Source organism: Leguminivora glycinivorella, chromosome 4, assembly GCF_023078275.1.
Source record: "Leguminivora glycinivorella isolate SPB_JAAS2020 chromosome 4, LegGlyc_1.1, whole genome shotgun sequence".
Lineage (NCBI taxonomy): Eukaryota > Metazoa > Arthropoda > Insecta > Lepidoptera > Tortricidae > Leguminivora > Leguminivora glycinivorella.
The window spans coordinates 25393736-25417959 of record NC_062974.1 but is presented as its reverse complement, the minus strand read 5'-3'; the positions used below and the strand labels follow the sequence as shown (position 1 = coordinate 25417959).

Below are 24224 nucleotides of genomic sequence, written 5' to 3'. Positions count from 1 at the left end.
GAAAACGGTATCAAATTCTTAAAGCGGAACGAGCGTCTCGCCTGTTTCCGGGTTTCCCAAGAAATTGAATCCGCAGGAATCCAAAGGTGGCCTGAATAATTCAAACTCTCACTTGTTTTTGCTACAGTCACATCTATAAATATGGGGAAGAAGGTTCAACATTTAATACAGGTGTATAGATATTTATGTAGCTGACTGTACCTATCAGCCGCGACCCTTTTCACATGAGCAATAGTTCATTGAAAATTACTACGAGGTTTCTTGCTCCGAACAATGTTAAGCCTAAACACTTGAAATCATGTATAATTTGATTCAGATATTTACTTATTCATAAAAAGTTCCTAAACTGGTTTGCTAAAGAGTTGTCACTTTAGTTCTCAAATAGATAGGTAAGTCAACATGATAGACAATGACAAACGAATATTAGCTAATTCAGGCATTAAAACTCCAACTTTTTTAAAAATATGGCTCTTACGAATAGAGATAAAAGACTGAAAAACCGACGGCCGTTAGTCTTATAATTCTATCTGTTTAGTGCAAATTTAGGAGTTTCAACTCAAAACTTGCCAAAAATCGATGAAAAACGTTTGGATCCCCTTACCCTAGGGCACTGGTCTCAAAAAAGTCCACCCTGTATGATTATCTTTTTGTATTTTTTTCTTGTACAGAATTTTTAGGATTACAGGATGGCGATGAGGTTTGAACTCACGATTTTTTTGAGTCTTCCCGTTAAAGGTTCTAAGATATTTTATATTGATTATAAGTCCTGATTTATAATCAATATAAAATAATAAAACAAAACTTAGATAATCTCTACGAAACTGCGAAATTGACACTATAAACGATAAAACTCTGTAAAATAAATATCGCTGTCATTTTACGACAGTTTTCTACTCCATCATAATCTACCAATATGTGCCACATAAAATACGACTTGGCAATTTGTTTGGACACTTCGAGCACCCAATCGAATGACGTCACATGGCGATGACAGCATTTTATGACTGCATTCATTGCTGAGTTGAAACTTTTTGAAATTCGAATTCAGTTTGATTGTAGGTACTAATTTGTGTCCCGTGTTTATTACTCAGATCAAAATTGTCGAAACTATTCCAGCATACAAAAATTCGAACATTTTTTATTTCCAATCAACAAGTATGTATCGAAATGTTGGGCCACTCCTCTTCTACTGAGAAAAGTACTAGTGATTAGTAGAATCAGTATAAAATAACCAGTATGATAGTACTCTTTATTATACTGTGTTATAACGGACCTAAAATTAACTAAAAATATCGAAAACAACCGAATAAACATGATCATCAATCCTGCTCACTATAAAACCTACTTGCCCGAGTGCCGAGACCCCTGACAAAGTCAAAAATCCATTTAAGTGTAATCATTTGAAACTTTGAAGTTGAAATCAACTCCGCATTCATATTGTCATAGTTCCTCACGGGAAATCTTGAAGAAAGTCCGCGCTTAATTTAAAAGCAGCCAAGCGAGACATAAAGATGAAAGTGTAAATCAAGCGAGTTGTAAAGTCGTGCACTCAATGAAGACGTGCAGGAGGTTAAGTTGGGGCACTTACGGCACAGTATAATAAAGAGTACTATCGTACAGTATGGCCACTCCCACTCCCCGCTGAAAGTGCCGCCCACCCCCTCTCAGTTACCTCACAGTTACCGCCTGTCAAAAACGCGAACAGTCGACCTGTCATATGTCACTCATACAAGCATAGTACGCGTTCACCTACACGAGCTTAGACTGTGTGCTAGGAACGCGCCTCTTTCATATATTTGACCGCCAGTGTCCGAGGTGTGCTTACGGTGACTATTACGTTCGTGTGCGGTGCAGGCGAGTCTGGGCTAAACTAACCAGTGTAAGTTTTAATTGATCTTTATTTTACATGACAATATTTACATACTTATATGAAAAAAGAAGCTACTTGTATTCTAACTTTGTTTACTAATCTATCGGACAAAAAAATATCATCATCCTTGCTGTCCCAGGGGTCCGCTTTGACAACTAATCCCATAATTTAGGCGTAGGGACTAGTTTTATGAAAGTGACTGTCATTTGTGACCTTCCAGCCAGAAGGGTAAGGCTTTATTGAAATTAGTCCGGTTTCTTCACGATGTTTTTCTTCGCCTAAAAGTGACTGGTAAATATCAAATGACATTTCGCACACATGTTCCGAAAACTCATTGGTACAAGCCGGGGCCAAGATAGATAAATAGTGTGAATTAGTTTCTGGAATTATCTATATAAAACAAGTTTGTTTTTTTAGCATTAGAGATTTGTTAATGTCAAAACTGACTTTCCTTTATGTAAAAACATCGGTTTTGACACTGAGTCAAAATTCAAATACGTCTATAAATGTAATATGAGACTCCAACTCGGGTGTTAAGAAAAGTACAGAATAGCATCCCGAAGTTCTGCTGATTACTGCGGACGTCTCATTGCGAGTTGAACCTGCACGGTGCCAGCCGAGTAAATACTAGCGGTACGCTCATTCGGGGAACTAGTTTTATTAGTTAGAATCACAGACCAAGAAATACTAGTACGTTGGTACTAAGATTTAAGTATCGTGGAAAATATGTTGTTGACAAATGAATTAGACAGCTGTTATATTAGCAGAAGAAGTTTTTTCATCCAAACATGCATCACAGCGAAATATATACTAAGAATTGTTAAGAACCGTGGAAAATGCTGTGTGGGAAAAACCTTTGGTTTAAGTTGTTTATAATGTCAGAAAAATATTTTTTCTATGATATTCTAGAGTTTAATTGAAGATAGATTAACAATAAAATAGAAATGATTTATTCAAAATCACTCATATCAAATAAAAATATGTGCAAATAGTTGTAAAACATTTTTATATTGGTTACTGTTTGATCTCTAATCTCTATAATCAAACTCTTATTTACTTGTGTATTTCTATGTATTTATAAATACATAGTAGACTGTAAAGTAAGATCATCATCATCATATCAGCCTTTTATCGCCCACTGCTGAGCATAGGCCTCTCTTCTAGTACGCCACTTCTCCCGGTCCTGGGCTAATCTCATCCAGTTGTGACCCGCAGTTTTTCGGATGTCGTCCACCCAACGAGCCAACGGATGCCAGGCACTTCTTACATTTGTTAGCGGCCACCATTCCGTTAACATTTTGGTCCACCTGCCATCACTCTGCCTAGCAACATGTCCCGCCCAACTCCATTTTAGTTTAGTAATAACGAAACCTACGTCTTGCACCTTAGTGCGACGACGGATCTCGGTATTCCTTACTCGATCTTGCATCATTGTAAAGTAAGATACATCTCAGTAATGGTCGACTGAGGTGAAGTCTAGGTTAACAAACATGTATTGTGATCTGAGGCATTCTTAATTATTTACTGGCGGTGTGTATGTGTAGGTACACTATTTTTCTGTTTGACGGAGCTGAGAAGCGTTAACTTCGTTTAGCGCTGCGTCCTGAAATTTGACTCTTTCCGACCGGAGAACAGAAAATAAAGATTTTGATGGTTTTCCAAAGACCAAGGTCCATCCTTAAGTGCACTCATATTTACATAAAAGGTCAACACAATCCAAACGGAAAGTCCTTCAGAAACAGCGGTAACCATACTGCCGTTATTCCTGGATAATTGCGTCCCATGCCTCCGGTAATAAAGTTATCCTGTCCTAACACAATATTTTATGTGCACCCTACGTTTTATTACTGTTCGAGTCACGTAAAAATCACACCCAAACTTTATGGCGTTCCCGACTGTATTCATAATACATTTTGTGTCGAAGGTTACATTTTGGTCCATTTTATTTCAAATTGTAGTTTGCACTTAAGTATAGTGACAGTTATGCCGTCTCAAGGAGAAAAACTATAACTGACGAAAAGTGAATTTCGAAAAAAGCCAAAAACTATACCCTCTTTATAAAATAGGATAAATTCAAAAGACAAACTTTTGTGTGTTAATGTATAGTAATAGGGTGGATATTGGATATTTTATGCTATAATAATTCTAATATCTATTTCTTTAAAATTATTATTTAGGAAAAAATGTTTCTGCCTCGTAACATAAAATAATATAAAATAAAATATATCTACTAAAAATAAAAGATACATGTCCACACATGCTTTTCGTGTTTGTTTTGCACTACGATATCTAAGAAATAAAAACACAATGTGCACAGTAATTTACATGTCACAGTAAAAGTAAGCTAAGAGGAGTTATGAAAAATGTATATACTGCGTGGAATCGGACGACGATCCTTTCGGGAAATGGGAGATAGTGTAGCCTTAGGACAACATTTTTCCCCTAGAAACTATACAATTTACTTTAACTATTTTCAAGTTATAGCCTTTCAAACATTTTTGTAAAAATATACTAGGTGCAAACCATAAACAGGTGACAGGGTCAATGACCTTACTTGTAAACAATGGTTAGATGACAGAACATTTACTGGTGTTAATTTGATGCCGTACCATTTTGGATCTGTTTCCGACACCGGTAATAAACGTCGCAGGATTTTCAGGGACCGTTCTCTTTATTATTTATTTATTTATTTATAATCTGTGGATGAATCTGTGACATTTGAAACATCATATTTAATCCGTTTCCCTCTAAAGAACAAGAGTTGAAAAGTCATTTGTTAACGCTTGCAGAAAGTTATTTAAACGGTCGTCCAACTTGAAACTAGCAGCTTGAACTGTTCTGTTATAATCTAAGAGCTAGCCTCGGAAAAGCTTAAAACAATCTAGGTACCTACGTCGCTTTAAAGATTCTTTATTCTCATATTAAGAATTAGTGCAATTCACTTATAATGAGAATATAAATATAAATACACGACAAGAGCTACATACAAAAATAAAAATTATAAGTTTAAAATTCACATACCTTTAATCCAAAATCAACTGTTACAACATTTTCATTTTAATACGGCAGTAATAATATATTTGATTACTTTATTAAATTAAATGAGAAAATATACAACAAAAATATGGCGATAGCATAGACTAACTAAATAAAGGAAGACGTGTAACTCAGTACATCGTTTTATATGTTTGACTCGTAAAACAATAGATGGCATTACTATACTCTCGCGACAAATGGTATTGTTCAATTCACGAAATAATTTCATTTAAATGACCTAAGTCGTATTATTTCAAAATTTGGAACATGATCGTACAACATTATCACTATATAACACCGAAATTAACAAAAACAATTAAGTCATTTTTTACCAATCGGGTACTTGAATCAGATTCAATTCATGGGAAGTGTTTTGTACGTTTGATGACTAATAGCAAACATTATAATCCGGTAGATGGCGCGTATGCAAGATGCACAACACTGCATGCTAAACAAAGTTGGCATATTGAAGATAAGTTTTAAATTCAATTTATTTATTGTTCGAATGTGAGTAGTTAAAATCGCTGTCAATAGAAATTGCCAACAATGTAAACAAACCATTATACAAAATATCAATATTTTAGCACAATTTTATTATTTCAAAGGTTGGATTTAGCCAGTATCTGATGAGTTAGAATGAAAATTAAAGACATTTTGACAACGTACAAGGTTTGTTTACATTGTTCACAAATTCTATTGACGGCGACTTTATAAATGATGAATTGATGATAGGGTTAGTATTTTGTAACATCACAATCTGCCAGAATTTGGCGTACAATACTCTTGACTCTCAATATGCACATTCATTATCATTAGTATTTGTTTTTTTTTGCACAAGTTTTAACGATTATTCTAAATTATCTTGGACGTACATCCCAGAATAGGCAAAATATTACAACCCTAAAGTGCGGATGTCAGGAAGGATTTCAAAGACGAAAATCAAAAATGGCGGCTTAAATATATGGGATATCGATCCTGCATCCGATATCGGATCGTATAATGTGAAAACGCACTAAGACGGAAGTATTACTTTCAGATTATTTTATTTTTATTACTATAAAAATGTTTTACCACAAACAGCTACATATATCAGCACGACAGTCAGATGGCACTATTATCAGAATAAGACAGAAGTTGTACGATTTGCGGCTAATTTATGATCAACATTCATCATTTCATCATCGATTTTTTTAAATATATGAATGTGGAATAAAACAATATATTTATAAGTCAATTTTATTAATTAAATTCTTTGAAAAGTTTCTTAATTATCATGCTAAGTGTTGAAATGCATTGAAATATTTATTTTCAGTACAGATGGTGTTTTTTTTTACGCACTAGTGCGAGAAGTGGTTCATTACGAGTATATGTCAGGTCTAAACTTCGGAGGGCCATCTGTACTGAAAAACGTCGTACGATACACGTGCGAAAAGGAAATTCGTAACTCGTGTCGATTTTTACGCACTTGTATCGTAATGCACTATTTCCAAGTAGGCATATTACAATGATATGAACGTCAAATAAAGCTACGCCGGCTTTAACCCTACGCCTCAGCCACTTTTTTCAAAATACACATGCAAAAGTATTCATAAAGAAAATATTAACAGACTGCTCTATGGAAATTAATTTCAATAAATTATACAAAGTACAAAGCTACTATGCTTAATAAGAGATGTTAGAGATACTGTATAGAGTCTCTAAGTGTCAAGGTATATCTAAAAAAATAAAAAAAATATACATGATGAAGAAAAAAAAAACGAACTGATACAAATAAAAAATAACTAAAATAACTTTAGAGTTTTAAAAGACTCTTGATGTCTCAACTAAAGAAAAAATATATATAATGCCGCCGCGGGGCGGAGCGGCGGCGGGGGGCCGGCGGCCGAGGCTCAGGCTCGGCGATCAGCCACGACAGCGCCAGCTGCAGAAGGCTCGGCGGTCAGCCGCGACAGCGCCAGCTGCAGGAGGCTCGGCGGCCAGCCGCGACAGCGCCAGCTGCAGAAGGCTCGACGGCGACGGAGCCGGCGCGACGGCGCACGGGCGCGGGCTTGTGGGAGCGGGGCTAAGCCGGCTCGGGCGCGGCTCGAACAAGCGGGCGCAGGCGAGTCCATGCACACAGGGTACACGCTCGATGGATCTAGAACGTTATTCACAAAAGATGTACTCGTGTAATGCTTTACTTGTCAGTTCATACCTATTATTCAGGTCTTTTAGTTTCAATTCTAATTTGTGAAATTCATCGGAGCGATGGTTCAACTCCTGTGCTGTCAGGTCAAGTTGGTATTGACAGTTTAGAAGCTCATCGCTTAAGGCAGCTGTTACATTTTGATGTATTTTGAATTTGCTTAGCTTTAGATATTTTTTAATTTTATTTGACCCTTTCAACGTCACTCTGGGATCACTGCCGCCCTCTATGTGCACAGACTGTTTTAAATCTACAGGGTCTTTCATTGGGGAGCATGATGCACTGTCATGAACCACATCTAAATCAAATATATTATATTCAGCAAATATACTTAAATTGTTTTCAGCCAGAGCGGAGTTCCCGGAGCAATACTTGCAATACCATTTTGAATCCGACTCCTGCATTTGCTGCTCGAGGTCCCGGATGCGTTGTAATGCCTGCTCATTTATCTCTTGGCATTGCTGGAACCGATCAATGACTGCCTAGAGGTCATCCCGTTGTCCTTGCAGGTCTTCATACTTGACATCTTGGTTGGCTGATTGCTGATTTTTGAGGCTTGTGTTACTTGACATCTTGGTTGGCTGATTGCTGATTTTTGAGGCTTGTGTTTGTTTCATTCTAGCCACCATCACATCCCGGTGTGTTGTAACCTTGCTAGTTTGTTCTGTAACATTATTCATCATGTGAGATATTGAAGCCTAAATGTATTGTTAAAATATATTAAATAGGGCTTATAACAGGATATAATGTGATTAACATACAAGAATATGGAACCACAGCCTTGATTTTGTTAACAAGATTTCATATAACAAACTTTGTAATTCACTTTGTTGCAAGTTACACGGGATAGCAGTGAGTAAGGTTTTATTATCTCGAGTTGGTTTAACAAAGAAAATGTAAATATGGAAGTTAAAATACTATTATGTACTTCAAATGTTTACAAACAGAAAACACAAAAATAACCTATGACAGTTACTAGTTCTAGACAAATAATCTGAAAAACTACACTTAAATATTAAGTAAGCTATACCCATCTGTAAAAAACGCTAATTAATTATAATTTTAAATCTTGAACGCTACTCCGTTGACGGTTGGCGTAGTTTTTTCGTCAATATTTGGCTTCTTAGGCTGCATGAAAACTTATGATAACACTTTCTCATTTTAATTAAAATACGATACATCACTGTAATTCCTTATATTTTACATTTTTAATATTTATAACACATTATTGAAATGATTTAACACGAAGCTTGAATTTGACGTTTAACCCGGTCGGTGTTGCCAGTCCAGGCGTTGGTATCTCCTGCGAATTGCAAAGTATGCGTTAGGGCCCGCACAGACGGGTGACTCAATTTTTTTGTCTGCGGAGATCGGTCTATGGGCTAGTATGAAAGTGCGCACACGTTGCGACGCAACCTTTTTGTCTGCGGGTTCGACGAGTGACGACAAGCCTGCGACGTAACTGTCTCATTCTCTATATGTTTCAATGCAAGTGCGCACACGGTGACAAAATATTCGCCGGTCGGTTGTCATTTTGACAGTTATCACTCAACCGCCTGGGCGAACGTATGTTATTATTCGAAAAAAATATAATTTTAAATGCCGATTGTTGAAGTCGACATTGATACCTGTCGTTTAATTTCAATTCTTCAGAAGTAGAGGTAAGACCGACTTTATATGACAAGAATTTAAAAGAATGGAAAACGATGCCGGGTTGTAAAATTCTAACGAGTTCATCAAAACTTTTAAACACTTATTCTGAAGTACCAAAAATGTTTTTTGGGTAGGCTCTTAATTTCATGAAAAAAGAAAAAGTTGCGTCCGTAGTATCTTCATAGTAGTCTGTGGTTGCATCGCTGTCGTTCCCGTGTGCGCACCTTTGAAATTGTCGCAAGGAGTTACGACAGAGACAAAAAAGTCGTCGAGTGACTTTGTCGCCCGTCTGCGCGGGCCCTTATAACAAATAGTTTAATGTTTTGTGAAGATTAAAGAAATATTGTTTGTTGATAACAATGATAACTATGACGGGAACTATTCCTCTCACTTCTTGTCACAGACAAAATTATGACGCGCCTTGGCTAGCTATCAATAGTGAAACAAAAACGAAAAGAGATATAAGGCTTACGGCGAAACGAAATTGTGGTCAAAAAAGCTGCACTTTATGCAAAAAGCAAGCAACTTTGTACAGTGATACTAGGGACCAATATAAATGATTTCTTCCGAGGAAACACAATTTTCATCCACTAGAATTCAAGATGGCGGACATTTTCTATATTTCGTATTTTTAAAAATTTATAGAATCACAACGGCTGCACCGATTTTGATGGTTGGGGTGTCAATCAGTTTGTATTAAAACGCTTATTTTTTTTTATACTACGTCGGTGGCAAACAAGCGTACGACTCGCTTGATGGAAAGCGGTCACCGTAACCTATGGACGCCTGCAACTCAAAGAGTGTCACATGAGCGTTGCCACCCCATTAGAAACTTGTACATTCCCTTTTCCTGTTTTAAGTACACAGTAAAAAGGAGTGTACAAGTTCTAAGGAGCAGGAGGAGAGGAGTTCTCAGCGCGCTAGGACCATTTTGAAATTAAAAAAAAAAAGTCGGCCATTTTGAATTTTTTTTAATGCAATTTTTTTCTACTCGGATACTTGTATGACATTTGGTCGAGCACCCCCGGCTATCTCTTACGGTTTAAAAGTTGCCATACAAAATAAAAGTGGCCAGTTTTCCCACATTTGTAGCATTTTTCAATTTTTTTTATTTCATTCGAATCAAGGCCACTTGGAGATTCTATGACCAAAATTTGAGCTCTCTACGACAAACTTGAAAAATCATCAAAAAAAAAATGGCGGCGTCAAAAACTGCCCAGGGTCCTCTATGACATTTGGTCGAACACTCCCCGGCTAACTCCAGCCGTTTGGCCAGGCCGTCCAACATTTTTTTACCCGGAACCGGTAGACCGACGGTCTGATCTATCCGGGGTCGCAGGACCAACCTCTATACGACCACACCAAACACTGCCACCTGCGAAAACTCCTTCTGCCCATTTTTTGAAAAATGTCAGTCGGGTTGTAGCTTTATATTATATATTGGGTTGGTAAGAAAGTAATGAGCCAATCATAACCAATATTGAAATTTTTATTTAATTTATTATTTCAATCATTTATCAAAAATATAACGGCCTTCGTTATCTACTACTTGTCTCCATCGTTCTGGTAAAGAATGAATAGCATCGGCGAAGAAGTTCTTAGGTTTAGATTCAAAAAACTCAGCTATGTACTGTCGTAGATGGGCTTGATCATCGAACTTTTTTCATTCAAGGCATTGCTTAGCGATCTGAACAATGCGTAATCCGTAGGTGCCAAGTCTGGAGAGTACGGTGGATGAGGTATCACTTTCCAACCTAGCTCCAATAGCTTTAGCCGAGTCACTTTTGCAATGTGTGGGCGAGCATTGTCGTGTAAGAAAAAACTTTAGCATGCTGTGGACGATTCTGACAGATTTTTTGGTTTAAATTTTCAAGCTGATTACAGTATATTGATGCGGTAACAGTCATTTCACTTGTTAGGAGTTCCCAGTGAATAATACCATGAATATCCCACCAAACGGACAGCATAACTTTTTTCGGGTGAGGCTCTGTTTTTGGTGCCTCTATTCCTTTTTCGTTTGGAGCTAGCCACTGACGTTTGCGTGTGTGATTTATATATAAGACCCATTTTTCATCTCCAGTGATAAGATGGTCCAACCAGTTGAATGTGCGGCGAAAAGACAGAAGTTGTATGCAGATATCGGCACGGCGGTTTAGTTGATCTCTATCAAGTTCGTGCGGTATCCAAACACTGTATTTGTAGTTTTTTCCCAACTCGTGTAAATGTGTTTCTATGGTGACATGAGAGCAGCCTAACTCGGTAGCAATAGTACGACTCGTTAGCCTCGGATCTCCTTCAATTAAGGTTTTTAATTTGGCTACATCAATCTGAAGACCACTTAGGTTGATCTGATAATGAAAAGTCGCCACTACGAAACCGCTGGAACCATCGTTTCGCCGTGGCCTCAGACACAACTTCAGGAGCAAGACGCTGACATATATTACGCACTGCTTCGGCGGCTGAATGGCCAGACTGAAATTCATATAGTAAGCAATGCCTTACATGCACTTTTAATTCGTCCATTTTCTTCCTTATATTAGCTCGGCGACAGCTAGTGAATGACTGACGAGAAACTGTGCGACTCGCCCTTTATATACTTTCGACCATAGAAGATTCTAGAACTCTCTCAAAAATTTTATGTGGAATTCAATCGATCGCTCATTACTTTCTTACCAACCCAATAGATATAGATAGATAGAATAGATAGATATATATAGAATACATTTCAGGAGGAGGTAGGGCATAGCGAATGATATTCCGCTTTGTGTCTCTAGAGCAGAGCCCAACTGGGGTAGTACCTCCGCCTTACAGAAGACCGCAGCCAAATAGCACTAGACCCTACTCGTAGTGTTGTGTTCCTGCCGGTGAGTAAGGCTGCCAAAGCTCAACGAGGGTGCGGTGTGCTGGTGACGGGACGACTTACGGAACTAACTTAACATCATTAGCCCTAACAGTCAAGTAATCAAGTGTATTTTTCTGCATACTATACATTAATGACATTATAAACTTACACACAAATTTATTTATATATTCTAGCGTCTTTGTCTTTTTTAGGTGACATTTTAGCATATTTTTGGCATCAGTCAGACATCAGTCTATCTTCAAAATCGCGGTGGCAACACTGCATGTTACGCTTTACTTCAAAATTATGACATAATCTCTGTCAACCAAGTCTGTCAGTAAATAAGAAAACTATATGCATCCTTTTCTTTAGGGTGCTAGAGAAAAGGATACCTATAGTTTTCTTAGTTCTTATTTACTGATAGACTTGTTTCACTTGTTTGACAGAATATATTATGCTGAGTCGAGTTGTTTTCTCTTCGCAGTTTACTTTGCTAATCCTTGCGCCCACGCTCATTTTGTTTTGTCGATAGTGGTATACGCCTTACGGACTCCGATATTCTGCTAAATTGAGTGATTTGCTTGCCCCCGGATTTTGATTATTGCCTAACACAACGACCTGCGCTTGACCAACGGACTTGAGCATTTCGGACGAATGGATTTCGTTTACTTTGTGGCCTTTTTAAATTTGATATATATATATTAAGTGCGGTTACGGTAAGTATCAATAGAATATCAATATTTTTTTTTAATATGGATTAGTTTCTCTTTTCTAAATTGTACGTATAAGTTAATTTTATTGTTTCTTTCAGAACATTATGCCTCCTTTGAAATGTCAATATCATGATTGTGACAATACAAACAATACCAAGTCCATGTTTTCCTTCCCTGTCAATGATGAACCTCGGTTAAAATTATGGATACAACATTCTGGTAAGAATCATACTGCATTCTTAGTTTCTTTATTCATTTTATATATATATATTCATAGATAAATACATACATACAATCACGCCTGTATCCCATGAAGGGGTAGGCAGAGCACATGAAACTACTCAAGTTTCAGTGCCTCTCTTGGCAAAAAAGGGGTTGACAGAAAACAAAACTGGATTATATATTCATTAAGTGCAATTTTTTTCCCATTCAGTCATATTTATTGTCTGTTTTTGGTTCGTGTAAAAAATAGCGCACGACATGAGCGCGGCCTGTTGCTGGAACTGTTTGCGCACTTCCGTGCGCTTAGATTGTCATCGAGCATATAATAATTTCAGGTAACATAAATCTGACGTCTTTGACACACCAAGAATTGAAGAGACGTTACATTTGTGAGGATCACTTCAAAACTGAAGATGTATCGAATAATAACTTTAGGTCCAGACTTCTACCTGCAGCTGTGCCTCTAAAGCGTAAAGCAGCCACACCAACACGTAAGAATTGTTTGCTTAGGCTGATAGTACACTATCATATGTTTATCATAAACATATGATCATAGACCTGTATGCCTCCCTTTTTCTCTGTGAAGAAAAAGGACGGCATGTTACCTATTATATAAATATTTCTATGATAAACATGTGATAGTGGACAATTGGCTTTGGTTATATTGATTTATGATAATGTAGTTATTCTCTTTAAATCATATAAGTAAATATAAAGTATTAATAAACACAGGGTGTCCCACGCTATGCCAAATGGAAAAGGATAAAAGGAAAGTATACCTACTATTTTAAATTGTTCTAGGTCTTGTCGAGTCTCCAGAGGTTTTAAAAATTAAAACTCCACAAAAATGTTACCATCGGAAACGAATTGACTTGCCTCCTCAACCACAAGAAAACTCCTCACCATGCTCGTCAATGTTAGATGCTCCAGTGAACACCAAACAAATTCATAAACGTCGAAGGGTTCCATCTGAAGGCGAAGACGATCAGCCTGAAGTGAAGCGATTGAAGAAGCTTGCAGTAGAATTAAAAGCCAAGAACAGGAAGCAACAGTCACAGATACGTCGTTTGAGTTTAAAAGCTAACAAAAAAAAGAGAATAATTTTGGAATCACTTCGGTTCTCAAATGACATCGCAAAAACGATGGCTATGATGCAATTACGGAGGCGTCAATCAAGACGAAAATGGACTAAAACAGAAAGAGAACTGTGTCTTTCAATTTATTACAAATCTCCTTCAGCATATGTTCACATGAGACGTCAGGGGTTATTTTGGCATCGCCATCAACAATACGAAAATGGCTAGCTCAAACTAATTGTCTCCCTGGAATCCAAAATGATGTATTCAAGAATATCGAACAACGATTTCAAAATGCTACGCTGTCAGAGAAATCTTGTGTTTTGGCATTTGACGAGATGTCAATAATGAGCTCGCTGGAATATTCAAAAAAATTTGATCAATTTGAAGGTTTTCAAGACTTTGGAAAAGGAGATAGGGCACCTATTGTGGCCAAGTATGTGTTGGTGTTTCTAATTAGAGGACTATACAATGGATGGAAAGTACCGGTAGCATACTTTTTGTCAGCAGGGAATGTTGCTGCTACAAAATTAACTCTGTTAATTAAAGTGATAATAAATAAACTTTTTGATATAGGACTTCTGCCAAAAGCCATTGTTTCGGATCAAATATCAACAAACCAAAAAGCATTGAAGGATTTAGGTGTGTCACATGGTTCTCCATTTTTTTTGTAATGGCAGAAAAATATTCGCTTTTTTTGACATACCACACGCATTAAAAAATATAAGAAATAACCTACTCACTAGCGATTTCACAGATGGCGAGAAGATATTCTCGTTTAGTGACATAGTTTCAGCGTATGAAATTGACAAAAAAAATAAAAGCAAGAGTTTACACAAGTTGACGCCAACGCATATTAGCCCTAACAGTTTTCAAAAAATGAAGGTTAGTTTGGCAGCTCAAATACTGAGCCGTTCTGTAGCTGCTTCTATCAGAACTGTGGTAGCAACCGGAGAATTAAAGAGTAAGACAGCGCTAGATACAGCCAATTTCCTAGAAATTATCAACGACGCATTTGACGCGTTAAACAGTAAAAAATTAAAATCAAAAAATCCGTGTAGACGTGCACTGACAAAAGGCCAAAATCGAACTAGACAGGCATTACAAGATGGGAAAAATTTGCTGACGAAATTAAAGAAAATATTGAAAAAGAAGAATGGAAACACCACATATACTAGACCACCAAGCTTTGACGGATTTATGCAAAGCATTGAAGGAGTACTACAAATATTTGAAGAGGAATCAAGCGGAGGTATAAAATATTTAATAACAAGCCGTTTAAACCAAGACGTCTTAGAAAATATATTTGCTGTATTTAGGCTCAAATCTGGATTTAACAGAAATCCCACTGCCAAAGTGCTAAGAACAATATTTAGAAGCACTTTCATTAATGCGCTCATTAAAACGACAGACGGGAAAAACTGCATGGCAGACGAAGACGTTTTCATCGATAACGAAATCGTCCAAGAAAATAAACTAGAACAAAACAGAGACAAAGAAAATTTAAACCCTATGGCGGAAACTGCGGAACAAACCACAAGTGCCGCTTGTTCGAATCAACCAAAAAGAAAAGAGAAACTGCCAGGAAAACAGGTTCCTGAAATAACATTGGAGGAGTGTTCGGTGGCATACTTTGCTGGATATCTAGCTAAAAAATGCTTAGATAAATACGGGTGCGAGATCTGCCGGAACTCGTTAATAAAAGAAAACGAAGAGTTACGTGAAAAACACGAACTTCTAATTTTAAACAAAGTGTACCCCAGTGCACATGCGCCCAAGCTTTTTGCTCCGTCAGAAGCTTTATTGCATTTGGTAGACGCATCATTAAATATATTTAAGGAATACTTTGAGTCATTGATGCACCAACCTAACTTAAAAAAGAAAATGCATCAATGCATTCAGCAAAATTTGTATGTATACAACATATACGAGAGTAATGAAAAAGTTTGCGAACTCCACAAGAAATATATTATAGATCTGCTGCTGTTAGTTAAAATTTTTGATTTCGGAAAGGCATACAAAAAAAATGTGATGGAAAACAAATTGAACAGTAAATTAAGAATATTAAAAAATATGTAAAATACTTTTGTGTTCGTATTTTATTTAATCATTCCGTAATTTAACTGTACCATTCATTCCGTAAAGCTAAATCAACGTTTAAGTCACAGCAGCGAGATGCGAAATTGCATGACCACATTATTAACTAAAATTAGTGGCCATACAATTGTACACTTGTTGCTCGTTATTAGCCGGGTCCACACGTCGCGAGGCAATGTGCTCACGCTCCAAAGCTCCAGGTTGCGCGGCCGGGGAAAACGCACGCATTGCCTCGGCCGAGGCACATCTACATATCACGACTGCCGCGCGAGAGAGGATTGAACTTTTGCCATAATATTGGGATATACCTACTAATAAAAATACCCAGTACAGTCGAGAAATACATTTCTTACTCATCTAAGTGCGTATTCACATTATCCGATCTGATATCAAAGATATATTGAAATATTCTATTTTCTCTGCTGATATGGACAGTGGACCTATACATCTTTGACATCCTTCGTACATCCAATATATCTTTGGTACATCCGATATGGGGTCGAATAATCTGAAAATGAAAACCCAAGTGCGAAGTGTTGAAGTGTGTTTTCCCATTATCCGATCCGATATCAGATTTCGGACCGATATCCCATACATTACAGTCGCCATCTTGGATTTTTTCCATTGAAATCCTTCCGACATCCAATATCGGATCGGATAAGGTGAAAACGGATTAAGGTTTAATATATGTAGTACAGAAAACTCACCATAAGATCTAGCTAGATGAAGACGTTGCTTTGATGATGTTGATGCATAAAACATTAGCAACGCTACTAAATTAGAAACACGTGTTTAGTTTCGGACGACACGCCTATAAGCAACCTACATAATTTGGTCGAGTTAATTTGAAATGTCAAAAACAGTGCTAAGTAATTTGACATTTCAATACTAGGTAAGTATAACCAAAGATATATATGGAATAAAATAAAATATTATATACGTATTTCTAACAACGATTCAATTAAATGGGCAGGGAAGCAAATTCCTTGACTGTATAGCTGTAGGTGCCTAAATAAAGATTTTTAATACTTATGGGTACCGATAAATTTATATAAATACAGTAAAGGGCGATAAAACTTGCACATCGGTCTTTGGAAAGAGACAACGTCACATAAGTGATTGGAGAGTAGAGTAGGTAGATAGGTACCTCCCTATGGGCCTATGGGTTTAATAAACACACAACAAGTAGGCGCGAACAATTCATACTTACTTTTCTATGATTCAAACACACAACAAGTAGGCGCGAACAATTCATACTTACTTTTCTATGATTCAACTTCACATCATACTTATTTTTCTAATATTCAACTAGAAAAAAAAAAAAAAGCGAAAAACAACAACATAATTCTTTTTAAACACATTAAAAAAAAACCGGAGCTGGGTCTCGAACCTGAGATCTCAAAAATGCAAGTCAGATACTCTAACCCCTAAGCCAAAAAACGAGGTGCCGCCGGCTCAAAATATTGAATCATATTCAGATGTGGTTACTCGGCAATGTAATTAATTATTATCTCACTAGGTGGCACTTTTCAACATTGAAAACAGCGCCATCTGTAAATAACTCGAAAACTAAGAGGTACCAGCGACGATAACTCGCGTTAAGTAGGTCGCTACACGATGTACTGAGTTACCAATCTTTATTTATTTAATTAATCTATGGCGATAGTAATAATATTTCCATTCATTCATTTTTTTTTATAAACTTATATTACCAATATCGAGGGCTTACTGGTGAATATCGAGATAATTTTTCTTTGAAATAAGAACATTGTGGAAATTGCACATAGTTCGAATTTCAAAAACCAGTTTGCTCAACTTATCGGGTTTCTCCAGTAAACCCTCGATATTACCATGCTTTTTTCGTCTGGGCAGGTTTTTCAATAACGAGAGATATCAAGAATACTAAAACTTTTTTTTTATTTACAGGTAAGTGGGAGCCCATCCTTATCAAGAACCGACAGATGACACCCGAATAGTAAGCCTTGGTAAGGTTTCTAGTCAACAAGTCTGTTTGTATGTCTGTGCGCGGCTTGCTAGAAAACTGCAATTGGCAATATGGATACATAATTCAAGCAAGACAAGAAAATGAAATAAAATAAATTATATAACAGAAGCAACATTGGATGCGTTTTAAGATTATAGTCATTCCAAGCTAAGTTGGCATTGGCAGCGATTTTAACAGCCCGCCGGTGAACATAATATTTTCTAGATCAAAATTATGAAGTTTACTTTACCCTAGCACAAGTGTGAGTATCAAAATCGCTATTATCCTGTCTCGGTATGACACTAGCTCTCTGACTATTAAAAGACGACAATAATTAAACCAACTGAAATAACCGTACGACGGGTTTCGCTAAAAGTTCATTTAACTTTGCAGTTTCTATTCAAGTTGAAGCTCCTTTGCAGTTCAAAGTTGGAGCAATGATGAAAATAATGAGGTGCGTTTGAGTATGACTGGTATTTGAAGGAAAGAATATAAACAAATAAATATTACTGGGGCGATATTATTATGTACAGTAAGATGCAAAAGTGCATGGAGACATTATGAATGAATTCACTGATAAATTCGCCATGCACATTTGAAGTTCACTGTATGAATTAAACTATTAGGTACTAGATCCACAATTACATAACTCGTGTCTTGTATTGGATTCTTGTATTGCGGGTACTATAGTCCCATTACGAATTGAACGGAATAAACGTAAACAAACTGCTGTCACTGTCAAAGTAACACGTGCAGCTCAAGTCAGGGATTCTTAAAGTAAGGGCCGAGAGGGACTTCCGGTTGGGACGCCATCATAGCGGTTTCGTGTCGTGAATAATTTATTTTTCTTTTACTCATTAATGTTGTTTTTTTTTTTTTTTTTTTTTTAATCTTTATTAAAGAGCTTTATCGCTTAGCGATTATGTCGCTCCATATAACCCACATAGTTACATTTACTTACGATTAATAAGGCCTATATAAACTAGCTTGAATAGTGCTCGGGCTTCGTCCGACAATGGAAAAGCCAGGGCACTATTACAGCCACCAACATTTGTAAAAGTATTACAGGATATTTTAAGTTGGCTTCTAAAAGGCTCATTCCGCACACATTCCATTAATATGTGGTACACATCCTCAATAACATCACAATCTGAACATAGTGGTGAGGCAACTTTACGCATCATAAATCCAAACTTATTTAACGGAATGTGCCCCGAACGAACTCTTAGAGCTGTTACAATCTCTTGACGATTAAGTGAGCAATCTATCCATGGTGTGTTTATGAGTTCTGGTTGAATCGTTCTGTACCAAATGCCTTTTTCTTTTGATCTAGCATCAAAGTACTCTTTCCATAATTGGCGACAACGTTTTTTCACTATTTTAATACACTCGGAAAAGAAAGGTAAAATGTTACATGTGGTATCACAATGACAGGCTTGCTTAGCGAACCAATCTACTTTTTCGTTTCCAGTAATGCCTATGTGCGAAGGAATCCATTGCAAGATTAACGATTTTCCTATAGATTCCAGATTATAAATGCTTTTAAGTATGCTATAGGCAATCGGCAGTCCTCGATAGCTCGAGGTACAGCGAGCCAAATGTTGTAATGCACTTTTAGAGTCGGTGAAAATAACAAATTTATCGTAATCTGTTGTTGTAATATAGGATATTGCCTCCGCAATGGCTACTAATTCCCCGTGCATGATGGATAGGTCAGACGTTATTTTTAATTGTAAATTTATTTCGGACTGAGGGTCATAAAATGCGGCACCCATTGTGTTTTCTTCCTTAGAGCTGTCAGTGAATATTTGATAGTAGTTATGATAGGTATTGCTAATGGACTGGATAATTGTGGATTTGGTTGTTTGATTATAGCTGCGCTTTGGTTCATCAACTGTATTTATATTTAGTTTAACTACTTCTATAAGATTAATGTTGTTAACCCACAATGGTAATGAAAACATTTCTAATTGGCTACTAGATTGGACAGACACTGTTTTAAATGAATTGTAAATTAAGGCTAACAATGGTAGTTTTTTCCGGAATCGCTTATAAGTTGAACTTACTTCTGATAACTCTTGTAGTTGTTGAATATTATTATTGGTATTTAATGAAATTGACTTAAACCAAAATTTACCTCCCAAAAAAAAACGACGTACGTGTAGTGGGGGCAGGGAAAGTTCATTTTCCATCACATGAATGGGCGTCGATTTAATAAAGCCGCCAATGGTACGTAAAGCCTGATTTTGTACCTTTTCTAATTTGTATAGATGTTTAGTACAACTATGATCATATAAAAAGGATGCGTAATCTATTCTACTCCGTATGATAGCTATAAATAGTTTTCTCAAATGTTTAGGATGCACGCCCCATCTTGGGCCCACTAGTACCTTGAAAATATTAAGATATTTTTGAACTTTTTGAGTAATTTCATTTATATGTTTGGACCAGGTAAGGGAACGATCCAACCAGACTCCAAGATATTTTACAGTTTCTAATACTTCTAAGTTATGATTATTCAAACTCAAGCTTATTATATCTCGACATGGACCTCTTTTAAATATACATACTTTAGATTTGCGGATTGAAATATTTAAGCCCAAGCTACTTATACATTCATTAAAAATCTGCAGGGAATTTTGCAACTCTGTTTCAGCCTCTCTAATGTTCTTACTAGTAAAATATAACACGTAATCGTCCGCGTACTGACAAATGGAAACCCTTTGAACCTGATCCTGGACAAATATTGTAGCAACATTGAATAACAAAGGAGATAAGGGATCTCCTTGAGCCAGCCCGCGATCCGTTTTACGACTCAAAACCACTCCACTGTCTGTTTTAATTGTAAGAGTCCTTTCTGACAAGAAGTTCCAGAGATATTTAGAAATACCTGAACTAATATCCAGACGGTCCAAGTTTCGTAGTAAGCTAATTACGTCAATATTATTATAGGCGTTATCGATATCTATAAAACATCCTAACGTAACCATGTTTTTTGCTAAACCTATTTGTATCGCAGTGACTAATCGGACTACACCATCTAAGCATGATTTGGTCTTTCGGAAGCCGACTGTTTCTTCTGAAAACATTTTGTTTTTTTCTAAATACCACTCTAATCGTTTATTAAGAATGGAATGAAATATTTTGCATACACATGAAATTAAAGATATAGGCCGCATTGCTGAATTTGAGTTTGGATCTGTTCCCAATTTAGGAATTGGTATAATACGAATTTCCTTCCATTGACTAGGAACAAATCCTAAAATTAACATTTTATTGTATAAATCTAATAGTATTGCCTTCCCGTTACTAGGAAGTCTTTTAATCATAGAGTATGAAATTTCATCACAACCAGGGGCAGTGTCTTTAGATTTGATACACGAGTTAAGTTCCTGAATAGTAATTGGAACTGTTATCTCTGGATTTTGTGAGCTAAACGCAGGTTCCGGAGAAGCGACTGAGTCAGGAGTCAGAGTGGAAAGCAGAGCTAAAGCCTTACTCTCATCTACATGTGGTCTTGAAGCCTTGTATCCTTTGAGCCATCTCATTCGATTCCACATGTCAGACGGGGACGTCACATCACCTAAAGAGCTACAAAATTCCTGCCAGCTTTTACTCTTACTATTTCTAATTAGTTTTTGTGCTAATCTTATTTTATCCTGAAGATCCTGAAGGTTCTGTGGGGTACAATTACGTCTAAACTTGGCCAACGCTAAACGACGTTCGGCTACGGCACGGGATAAATCTGAATTCCAATAGGGTTTTGGAGTAAAAACATTTGTTGGGTTATTATTAATCTTGTACATTGGAATGTTATCATCAGCAGCTTTATTTAAGCTATTAATAAATGCATTGTAAGCCTCTTGAGGATCTTCAGGTAAAACAAAACTATTAAAATGATTATCAAGTTGCGACGTATATTTTTCCCAATTAGCCATTTTATAGTTCCTGCGACAAGTAGGACTCCTGTAGGTTTTAAGCTCAGTGGAAATTTTAATTATTAAATGGTCACTACCTAGAGATTCATTTAAAACCACCCATTTCATGACTAAAGATATGTCGCTAGATGCTACAGATAAATCAGGCGAAGATAACTGCAATACACCATTCACCAGTTTCGATCGAGTGGGACTACCATCATTAATTGATATATAATTATTATCTAATAAGGAGTCGTGAATTTTAGTACCTCTAGTCTCTGTCTTGTATGACCAATTAGTATGGTGTCCGTTAAAATCTCCGAGTACAAGTGTTTTTTGATGAAACTGAGAAAATAGCGAATCCCAATCATTTTGCGATGTTGAAATAGTAGACGGGCAGTATACTCCGATTATATTTTCTACTTGATCACAATTGAACAGCTTAACAGATACAGTTTCAATTCCAGCATTGCGGCAAACAAATTGATATTGTTGAGCTTTAATGGACTTGTGTGTCAAGATTGCTACACCTCCGTAACCGTCCAACCTATCTGTGCGAAACAAATTGTAATTACTTATTTTTAAATAGCTTTCAGGCTCAAGCCATGTCTCGCTTATGACGGCAATGTGGACCTTTTCCTGTATAAGTAGCTGTTCAAATGCAACCAACTTTGGCCTAAGGCTTTGCGAATTCCACTGTAAAATATTTAGTCGAATCGGACACTTCCTATTGACCTTTAAATCCATTAAAAATTGTTTTAAAGAATGATACATCACATAGATATTTCGATACATATGATATAACGCACTCGCAACATACTTGAATCGCCGATTTGATCTTCTCCACTATCGAATCTCTCTTTGAAAATATAATGTCTTTTAACTTCTTTAATAAAGTACTTATTGTATTTTCATCTTTGGTTTCGTCAGTTCTGTCTTTATTGTCAATATTGTGTTTGAGCGCTGGTGCGTCGCTCTTCACAGCAGTTGGCTGATCATTCGACACATGCCCGGTGTCTGGAAGGTCCTCCTGAGTCAGACTTTTATCCTGTTTGCTTAAACGCCGCCGCACTCGTCGTGGTTTTCGCTGATCTTGATTAGCGGGAGACAATGATGGTGGATTATGAATTTCAGCTGTAGTTATTTCCTCCGTTTCAGAAAGTAATGCGTGAAAGCGTGTGGTCTGGTCTCGTTTTTGTGATTGTTGAGTGTTTGTGATCTGAGCGAAACTAAAAACCGTGGGTACAGGAGTAGGAGGCAAAAAATCAGCGCGAGGTGGTTTATTGACAACAGGAGATCCAAGCGATTCATACATTTCGGCTGCTCTTTTATAAGTCACATTTGATTCAGACATTATTTCGCGAATTCTTTTTTCTTTCTGATATATAGGACATATTTTAGCCAATGCCATATGATTCCCGGCACAATTACGACATGTATACATGGTCGTTTCACAGTTGGCATGGTTACCCGTACATTTTGGACATGTTATTTTCTTTGGGCACAGCTTATGTGTATGGCCAAATCTCCAGCACTTCGAGCACTGAGAAACTGGGAAAATATATGGTTCCACCTTAGCCCTAATTTCAAATAAGTAAATGTATGAAGGTAAACTATCTCCCTTGAAACATATCCTTATCACCTCACTCTCGACCCATCCAGACTCCTCTGTATTCCTCTTATTTAATCTCTTAATAGATACTATTTCAACATCGCTTATCATATTCTCCATTATTTCTTTTTCCTCAAGGCCAAGGTCAATGTCTCGCACGATACCGTATGATAAACCAACTTCGTAGGTACGCAAGCTCCTCCATCCATACTTCTCGACAAACACTTTGTTTAATAGAAACCGTTCCGCGCTTTCCTCTTTGTCAAATTGTACCAACACTTTGAATGGATTAATATATTTGACCTTGGACACGTTCGCAACATCGTGGTCACGAAATAACTTAGATAATGCAAAACGTTTAGGTAATGCGTTCTTGCACGTTATGCATATTTCCGTGAGACTTTTTGCTTGTCCAGATGTTGAATCCATGTTAGGTATATTCCGTTTCTTAGATTTTTTAACAGCTTTCTCCCATTTTTCGGTTTGTTCTTCTTCATGTCTAATCCTCTTATTTGTACATTCCTCCTGGTCCATGGAAGTGTTAGAAACACTAGCTTTCGTTTGGTCATCTAAGGATGTTTGCATCTCTAAATTGTTATCATCTTCTGAATTTAACTCGTGCTCGGGAATGTCTCCATTCAATAAATCACTCTCCACCATAGTGCACAAGGCGCATTATTACACACTTGAACCGATACGCCGGCCCGCGCACAGCTGGGCCGCCTCGAGATAAGAACCGGCCAGAGATAACTAATAGGTAATAAACTCAGGTAAACTATTTGTTCTGCACAACACAATAGACGCGTCTTAACCGTACGATGTGCCCGGCAAAACTGATTAATGTTCTCAAAACGCGTTTAGCCTCTTTTTTGTCGTAAACGGCCGGTAGTCCACGTGCTCTTGTAAAATCTAGCTATCAATTTACAAGTGCTAAGTCACCGTACAATGTCGTACTTACCGTACAAAAATTACTAATATTAGCTCATATCACCTTGACACTGGCGAAATAGTCCC

The 24224-nt window shown here is 37.0% G+C and overlaps 2 protein-coding genes across 2 annotated transcripts; one reads left to right on the top strand and one right to left on the bottom strand.

Annotated features, from left to right (window-relative positions):
* Positions 1-11591: 11591 nt before the first annotated feature.
* Positions 11592-17670, top strand: LOC125225553. Its single transcript, XM_048129311.1, has 5 exons — positions 11592-12302; positions 12398-12518; positions 12857-13012; positions 13323-13778; positions 17621-17670. The coding sequence occupies exons 2-5, from the start codon at positions 12404-12406 to the stop codon at positions 17668-17670; spliced, it is 777 nt and encodes a 258-aa protein (XP_047985268.1). The 5' UTR covers positions 11592-12302; positions 12398-12403.
* A 4984-nt stretch (positions 17671-22654) lies between these two features.
* LOC125225552 lies at positions 22655-23870 on the bottom strand. The gene is made up of 2 exons (XM_048129310.1): positions 23241-23870; positions 22655-22732 (listed from the first exon to the last, which is right to left on the bottom strand). Exons 1-2 carry the CDS (start codon positions 23868-23870, stop codon positions 22655-22657), a joined length of 708 nt encoding a protein of 235 aa, XP_047985267.1.
* Positions 23871-24224: the final 354 nt, after the last annotated feature.